Source organism: Zerene cesonia, chromosome 5, assembly GCF_012273895.1.
Source record: "Zerene cesonia ecotype Mississippi chromosome 5, Zerene_cesonia_1.1, whole genome shotgun sequence".
Classification (NCBI taxonomy): Eukaryota; Metazoa; Arthropoda; class Insecta; order Lepidoptera; family Pieridae; genus Zerene; species Zerene cesonia.
This window is the reverse complement of record NC_052106.1, coordinates 7,925,583-7,935,245: the sequence shown is the minus strand read 5'-3', so window position 1 is coordinate 7,935,245 and position 9,663 is coordinate 7,925,583. Positions and strand designations below refer to the sequence as shown.

At 35.2% G+C, this 9,663-nt stretch overlaps 1 protein-coding gene across 1 annotated transcript in view; it reads right to left on the bottom strand.

Annotated features, from left to right (window-relative positions):
- LOC119840224 (potassium voltage-gated channel protein Shaw-like) overlaps positions 1-9,663 on the bottom strand; it is a 127,835-nt gene that overhangs the window by 37,701 nt on the left and 80,471 nt on the right. Inside the window, exon 5 of the mRNA XM_038366738.1 lies at positions 9,145-9,366. Coding sequence (XP_038222666.1) covers positions 9,145-9,366 — 222 coding nt within the window. The remainder of the gene's footprint in view (positions 1-9,144; positions 9,367-9,663) is intronic.

Here is a 9,663-nt window from a genome sequence, read left to right as displayed (position 1 = left end):
CAAGGCTTCCTGTTTTATTTAATATACGATGCTTGATGTATATCTCCTTTTTATATTACTATGTGAAATATTAATTTTTACGATGAGGCTATTCAAGTGGCGGGCACTGTACATATCCCTTGCATTCTTACTACAGAAGTTTTAAAATATATATTTGGGCAGCGTTAGCAAGTGATTTTCTGAACAATTATAAATATTATTATCATAATTATAATATCATTATTATTATAAGTACATCTATAAGTAATTATTGAAGTTAATCAGATTTTATTTCGACGGAACAATTTTTCTTTGTTGTGTTAGAATGCCGACAAGGCTAGTTACAGAAATCAATGAAAAGTAGAATAACTAGAAAGTAAAAGGAAAATCTGATTTATTTAAATTTATATGGTATCATAATGTAATCCGCCACGCTGGTCACTTATTTAATAATAAATTGCGTATAAAATCTAATCATGAAATGTCTAGTATATTCAAAATGAAAATAAATCACTTTCAAATGCCAACACTTTGTATATAATTAATCGACTGAAATACGATATCGTGACAAATCCATTCGCTTCTCTTTGTTCCGTTCAAGCGAATGAGTCGAATTCCAAAGGTAACAGCTATTTTGTGATAAGCCTCTGAAATCGGACTACATTGATAAAATGTGATCGAGTTACATTCCAATTGTTTTAAAAATAAATACGATTTATTGTTACCCGTATCATTTGTCCTTACTCTTGCTGTTGATAATTCCTAACAGTGAAAGACCAATCTGTGCAGCAAGCAATGTATTTTTGCGTTAATTTTACGTAAAACAAGACTGTTAATAATCAAATAAGATATTTATCGAATGAATTACACAACCTTATATTTTAGTTTGAAATACAAAAAAGGAATAATATTACTTACAACCAATTATGTATGTATCGTAACTCAAAAACACTGTTAAAACCGAACAGAATCCAAGATCTCTTGTAACATATAAAGCTTAAATGTAAAGCAGAACAGTTTGTTTGCTTGATCGCACTAATCTGAGGAGCTACTGGTTCGAATTGAAGTAATTTTTTTGAATAGTCCATTTATTGCTTGGCTATATCGACTATAATGTAACATTATGTATGACGTAGGTAACCGCGGGGCACTGCTTCTATTTTATATTTTCAAAATTTCTTTTTAAATATACAAGGAACTGGGCTCCACTTGGGTTAAGCTGAGATATATAATCAATATCGCCTTTATTTTACATACGTTTAAGAAGTCCAATATTATATCAGTTTTGTAGTTATTTTTTAGTATATCCATGTCTATAACACGAACAGAAAATAAAGTCCTCTTCGTAGAAGTTTAGATTTAAGATAACATAAGAATAAAACAGTTTAACCCGAATAAAAGCAGGACGAATAGAAATATATCCGTAGACCATTTCAATGTATTTCAAGGTTTGAATCGTATAACCATTTACTGAATTAAATTTGAATTTGTATTTGAAATAAATGGAGGAAACTTTCAGATACGAGTGCTTTATTTAAATTAAATCTACAAAGCTAAGGCTTTACGTTAAAATAGTTTTGTAATCATGTAAAACCAAGTTGAAATAACGGCTAACTGTGTACAATATATATCTTGTTCGGTTGTGAGGACCTCGGACTTAAAATCGGGGGTTCGAGACCAGGCAAGCGTGCAGGATGTAAATTAATTTTTCAATTTATCTGTTGATACCATCACCACTGATCGAAATGGTGAAGGATAACATCGTGAGGAAACCGGTATGTCCGAGAAAAATAGTCCGACGACATGTGACGGCCAACCCGTACTTGGCCAGCGTGGTGGATTAATTTTTAGCAATTAATAGAAAACAAACATATAGAAAAAGGTTACCACGCATTTCAGTATACTATAACAATAGTATTTGTTATGCAATAGCGATCTATTATAAAGAATAACAATTATTATAAATATTTTCGTGTCTCTATTCGTCTGATTGTCTATTTGCGTGTTTGTCCATGCAATGACGAAAAAACCAACGAACAGCTTTTGACACAATTTTATACGGACCAATGCTTGGTTCTACTCATTAGCTGTATATTATTACATGTATCCGGGGAAAAAAATAAGAAATTGAGGTTTCTTAATGGGTTTTTTTATGTCATAGCGGGCAACTGAGCTGGTGGTTCGCCTGATGGTAAAAGATCACCACCGCCCATGAACATTCGCAGAAGCTCAGACCTCTGAGAATACACTGGCCGCTTTTAAGGGATAAGGGATAAGGAAAGGATTGATGACAGGAAAGAAGGAATGGACTGGGAAGGGGTAGGAGAAGGAAATAGGCAGGAAGTTATTTAGCTTAAATAAAAAGTTGAGGAGATATCAAAATAAAAAAATATATATACATATATATTAGGTACAGTATTCGAATAACTACGAAGTGCAAAATTTTGTTGTCCACTTTCCAAGTCTGAGCGAAGCCACGGGCGGAATGCTAGTTCCGTTTCGTAGTGGTTCCTCCGTCAAAGAATATATAAGAAAACAAATCAGACATATATGAGACGAGATATTAAAATATCATTAATATAAAACTCAGAAATTGGATAAATTAGGGACATTTCTTTAAGACGGCCTTAAGGGCAAATCCAAAGTTATTTTATATCAATATCTGAAATTGAAATGAGTTCAATTGAGAGCTTTCAACAGAATTAAAGTCTCCAATTAGATATTAACCGAATTAATTAAGATAATTGAGGAAACAAGGGAAAAATGTTATCTCCGATCTCGCTTTATTCGTCCATTGGGAGGTATTATCTTTTATTGGTTTTACATAACTACGCAATTTCTCTTTTATTTGGTTATTTTCATATCAGTACCTATGGAAACCATATACCTAACCATCGCCATAAAATAAGAAATATGCTTTATCACTTTAAAATGATGTCTATATATAATAATTAATCATAAAGCCACATTCATGTGAACTCTACAATAACAAATATATTTTATGTCACTGTCAGTAATGGAGCTGGTGGGTCGCCTGATGGTAAGCGCTACCACCGCCCATGAACATTTGGAGAGAGTTAGATCGATTGGAGACTTTACGCCTCTACAAATGGTTTGCCGACTTTAAATTGGAAAGAGATTAAGCAAGGATTTACGAGTGGAAGAAAGGAAAGGACTGGGAAGGGTAAAGAAGAGGATATGGGCTCCGGCTCCTCCATTCACCGAACGAAACTCAGTAGCATGCCATTATTTCACGACGGTCTTCTGTAAGCGTGTGGTACTTCCCCGGTACGGGCTGGCCCAATTCGTGCCGAAGCCTGCTCGACTCCCATATACATGGGATACGCTGAATACTCACCATCAGGAGACGTGTCTACTCTGTTGCCACATATAAAAAAACTGTATTATATAAAGGTAAATAAAAAAACAATCTTACGATTCAAGTGCTTCTAGAAGTCTCATTTAACAAATATTTGAGTTTGAGATATCATATTTTCAAAATACTCTACCAAACGCTTTTCTTCCGATATTGAACCCCTGATCCTATAGCCACCCACCAGTCACCACTGTACCATAGCAAGCATCGATCACAAAACATTACGTAACAAAAATGTCCACGGCAGAAGACACGTTGGTATTAATGAATCAAGCAACAAATTGACTGTGAGGGAATGTTTGACGTTTATTTATTACTACCGTCTTTTCAGGCTTTTTGGCTACGGATCTATCTATCTTTTTTACTGTCTCGTGTATAAAAATCTGACTTGACTGACATATCACAGCTCAAATTAGGATAAGATGCTTTTTGCTTTACCTCGAGGAAAATGTAGGTTTAGTTATATAATAGTCAGTTTGGAAACTAAACACGATAGGCGCAGGTTGTTTATTTGTTTGTTCTATCAAGAACTGCCGGGTTGGATACAAAAATAATATGAGGATTGAATAATTTCCGTATATATATTCTATATACGAGCAAGTGCGAGAACGAAGTCGATTTTATCCTTAAAGCGTGTTTTTTTACAATTATTTCCACTCGCAATAGTCTAAAAGCACCTCAATACCAAATTAATATCGTTCATTAAAACGAGCGCTTCTCTGAATAAAAATTAAAGAGATCAAATACAAGTTCCATTAATTGTTAATAGAACTTATAAATTATTCATTCGCGGGTTTGAGAGATGAATAACGGTCTAATTGTTCATATGCAAATTGAAAAGAAATGAATGAATGTCGAGGCCATATTCAATAGCGTGTGTGTAATTAAAATTTAATGGCTTTGTCGCTATTATTGAAACTCGGTTTGTGTATTATGAAGTTTGTTGATATTCACATCTGCTTAAATTATATATGACTGTGATAATGTTTAATGGATTGTATAATAGACTAGTGGGCCGCTCCGGCTTCGCCCTTTGTACATGTATAGCCTTTAGCCTTCTTTAATAAATGGGCTATCTAACACTGAAAGAATTTTTCAAATCGGACCAGTAGTTTCTGAGATATTTTTTTTTTTATGTCATAGCGGGCAACTGAGCTGATGGTTCGCCTGATGGTAAGCGATCACCATCGCCCATGAACATTCGCAAAGGTAGTGCCTCTGCGAATGCGCTGCCCGCTTTTATGGGGTAAGGAAAAAGGAAAGGATTATCGACTGGAAAGAAGGAATGGACTGGGACAGGTGAGGAAAAGGAAAGGGGCCTCCGGCTCCCCCACTCACCGTACGAAACACAGTGGCATGCCACTATTTCACGCCGGTTTTCTGTGGGGGTGTGGTACTTCCCCGGTGCGAGCTGGCCCAATTCGTGCCGAAGCGTGCTCGACTCCCACATACAAAATTTGTGCGTTCAAACATACAATCAAACAAACTCTTCAGCTTTAAAATATTAGTATAGATATAAAATTTAATTATGTCATTTTTGTTTAAACGGCTAGTTTATATTTATCTTCACTAATCACTACATAGTTAAATAAAACAAGTTTCTCTGTCTGTCCATATGTCTCCATCTATGCTTAAATCTATAAAACTATACAACGAATTTTGATGGGGTTTTTGGGCGTTTATGGAGGTTCAAGATTAGCAACAGGCGACATCATAACAAAAAAATATAAAAGATATAATATTTTAAGCATGTGGGTGTTTTTCTCGGAATCTGTGAATGTTCAGAGAAAAATTATGGGATAGTGCCAGATTGTATATGAAAGCATTTTTTGTCTTATTTTTTCTTGCATTTCTATCACTATCAAAATAAGTATATTATAATATACTTAGAGGTATATTGCTTACAAATAAAACTGAAATATAATTAACTTGGCCACAAATTGCAACTCATAATTGTAAAAAAAAAACAGAACTCTATTCGAAATGTGACCTACAATTTAGGCCATAACTCGTGCATACAGAACCGCGAAAAAATTAAATTACTCCAAACCAACCCTTCACCCAACACCACAGAATACCAAAGTAATTAATTTTTAATCATTCCTAACGGCCGTATTTAATTATAGCGATATAAACGCGGCATTGAAGCGCGCCGAAGAGAAAATATGAGAGCTTTTTCAATATATTTTAACAGCGTTTAAAGCAACGTTTAATATGTTAATGAAAGACTGTTATGCAATTAAAATTGTGAATATCAAGAGTTATCGATTGGTCGTTGAACGCAGCGAGAATTTTATGCAATGTATTTGTATAAAAACCATTTCACCGCTTGTGAAATGTCATTGTTAGTTTTTTTATTTTTATTGACAGTTGGCAGAGGAGCTAATATTGAGCGACTAAATACGTTCATTAATAATTGTTCGCCTTATGCAATTGGATTGCCAAATTGAGTGAATAACCACTACTTAGCATAAAACGAAGTCGGATTCTCTGTATGTTTAAATCTTTAAAACTACGCAACGTATTTTGATGGGATTTTTTCACAGAGTGGTTCAAGAGGAAGGTTCAAATGTATAACATATATCAAACTACTCCAAATTTAACGCGTGCGAAGCGGCAGGCAAAAGCTTATATGAAATATATAAAAAATACGTGAAGAATAAGAAGCACCCAAAGCATTTAAGCTCGTCTTGATAGTTATGCGGGAATAGCAATTTGTATGTAGTTATATTTAGAAAACACCGAAAAACTATTGAAAACGTCTGCATAACTACTGATTTCTCAGTGCTGCATTTTCTAAGCATTATTTGTTATAGTATTTTCTTGTGTTTAATTTCACGCGAGTATTATATATTTAGAAATTAAAAACTTTTTAACGGATTTTTCATTATATTATTTACCCGAAGTTTCAAACACTTTACAGCGAGCGAGCTGTGTAATATAATGAATGAATCGCGTTTAAAATCTGTTAAAAAGTTTTTAATTTCTAAACATTACTTGTTATGTTTAGATATGCCTATTGGAATGAGCGTGTGTAAATTTTGTGTGTTTAAGAAGAAAACCAACAGCCCTACACGTATATGTAAATTACTCCTAATTATTATGGTAATTATGAATTTAATATTAGAGAAATTAAAATCTATATATGAAACCATATAAATTACTCGCAAAGTCAATCAATATTTCGTTTACACCTTCGCGTTACATTTAAATCTTATTAAACGGGCCGCCGTCCAAATATAAAGAGATTTCCGAAGATTGGCTTTTTAGCCAGCTTTTGGAAGTCCGCCAACAAATCAGGTAATAAAAACTTCATGTTATTGGTTCCCACCGCATGTTATGATGTAATGTGAACAGTTTGAGACTTGTTATCGAGGCACTTGTCAATTTGAATTATTGGTTACCGGTTTATGGGAAACTTTGAGTGTGTGAAGATTGTTCTCGGGTGGTAAGGGAACTGGTATTAGATTAGATTCTTTATCATTTAAATACAACAATGAAACTTTAAGAGACTTAATGTGCTAGAATTTACTCAAATTTGCGGAACTAGTTCAATTTTAAATGACACTCGAAAGTTACTGGTACCTTTAAAATAACACAGGAACATCACAATCGGTTCACCGTGTCGTAAGTAAGGTAACAGAAACAAAAAATGCAGTCGAATTGAGAACCTCCTCCTATTATATAAGTCATGAATGTGAAAAGACATTGAAGAATTTTGACTCTCATAATTTCAACAGACTCGAGTTTTTAGGAATGTTACGAGTTTTTACGTGTAATGAAAGAAAACCCGTAAAAATGCGTTAAAAGCTATTACTTCCTATTCGTTAGGGTATCTGCTAAAAAGGCAAGCTTCAAAGGACATTGCAACAAAGGCCGCAGGGGTAAACAGGAGACCTATAAAATGCTTACTTTTTTCCCTACACTTCAATCGCTTTGAAACTTTTTTGCGTTTTATCAAAAACGTGGTTGTGGACGGAAATTTATCCAGTTTAAACTTTATTCTGCGATTTCTGAAATACGTTATTTACAAATGTTCCTGTGTTTACCTATCTTAACTTGTTTTTATTATTTACTTCCTTATTTATTTGTCCGTTATTTCAAAACTTGTATATTACACGCAGGACGCATTTTGTAAAAATCCATATCAAAACTAAATTTTTATCAATTGTATCCCCCTTGTAATTTAGGTCATATTGACCAAAAAAACTCGTACACACACGCTTTTAAACATGTAATATAGATGTTCCTTCTCAATATCCAATAATTTTAACCCAAATCAGTCACCTTTGTCTGGTGCTTACGATATTTTTCTAAGTTCAAATACTTGTTCACAGAATATCAGTATATTCATTCAATTTGTTCAACTTGGTAAACCGAGCACGCGTGAGAGCTGTTGACACTCGAACCCTATTCCACGACAAATTGGAATCCGATTTCTTTGAATGCGCCCAGGAAATAGTGCCTGACAGTTCAACGGGATGAATAGGCTTGTTATAGAGATCTGATGGTGAAGCAATGGGGTTATTAGATGAAATAATAAACGTGAAAGCATTCAATAAAGATGTTCTCCGAGAAGTTCTAGTTTTGGAAATGACAGTTGGAATTGTGAAGGTTTAATTTTTAGTTTTATAGCATTGGAATGCTTTATAAATGAGAAATTTTTGAAAGAATAGAAAAAAAAAATTGTATTGGTTTTGATGCTTCTTAATCATAGATCAATAGATGGCGTGGGGTGCCCCTTAGGTACATGAAACCGAAAGAGTAGAAGAAATTCGATTACTGTGGCAGGATCACGGGTGGCCGAGGCTAGGCGTTGCTACGGTTAGGCAAGAAACGCAGGTTCGAATCCTGCCTCGTGATCAAATTTTTTCTTGTGAAGGTTTGTTAAATCGATAGTATGGAGGCCCGTTTCCTTTTCCTCACCCGTCCTAGTCCATTCCTTCTTTCCAGTCGTTAATCCTTTCCTTTCCCTTACCCCATAGAAGCGGGCAGCGCATTCACGGAGGTACTACCTTTGCGAATGTTTATGGGCGGTGGTGATCGCTTACCATCAGGCGAACCACCAGCTCAGCTGCCCGCTATGACATAAAGAAAAAAAACATGAAAAATAATGAGTAGGCAATTGATTCTCAAATGAGGATATTGCTAAAAGTTGGTCCATAATAAGTGATGTTAATGTTTTCTAGCTACCATTTAAGTATTTCAATTAATTTTTGAGAATTTCCTTAATACTGCATAGGTAAATATATACCGTATTGAACAACCACGGAACGTGTCCAATCGTTGTTAAAAGTATTGGTCCAATTAAAGAAATTCGTTAGAAGTATAATATATATCTCGTATATACTATATCTACGAATACTACTATATCTATATCACTGATTAAGTCCTTCATATTTTTATCTGGAATGGGAACCCCCTATCCCATCCGATGTTGCTAGTGTGTATGTATTGCTGGTGATTGTGTAGCCCAAGCAAACTCTAGCACTGCTACATGCTATTCAACCACTTGTCTTGATCCTGTTTGAAACCCTTTTCTTACTAGCTTATTAAGAATCTATAAAAAAAATACATGTATAACTAGCTGATGAACCGGCAAACGCTGTTGTGCCTTACTCGTATCAATGAGGATTATGAAAAATAGACGTTGGCAGATTGTCAGATCTATCCGATATGCACACAAAATTTAATGAGAATCGGTCCAGCCGTTTCGGAGGAGTATGGTAGATAACATTGCGACACGAGAATTTTATATATATACACAATAGCTGGCCATATCAACTCACCACTGATCTAACAAGCAGTTCTATGGTGAACCAGACGTTGCAGACCAGCTCGATGTAGAAGAACGCGACATGGGGCTGGTCGTTCTCCTCCCAGAGGAAGGTGCCGTTGAGCGTGAAGTTCTCCATTTCGAAGGGTTCTGGCACCCGCAGGTCAGGGTGCGTCTTCAGGCAGAAGCAGAGCACTGACACGCAGATGAAGAACACTGATGCAGCCGATATCACCTGGAACAGGTTTAGTGTGAGTTATAGGCTACAGTGTTGGGTCGGTTACAGTGACCCAGGGCCATGATCATATTGGGGTGGTTTGGCAACTTTTCGTGTATTACTCTAGAGCATAAGCTACATCACTGCCAAGAATCATGAGAATCCGTTTAGTTGTTTTCGCGTGAGAGTGTAACAAACATACATCTATCTTCACAAACTCCCGTGTTAATAATATTACATATTATACTATATAAAGCTACACACCCACTGACTGACTGACATCGCTTTTCTCGGAAACCGGGCGAAAAGTGGAGA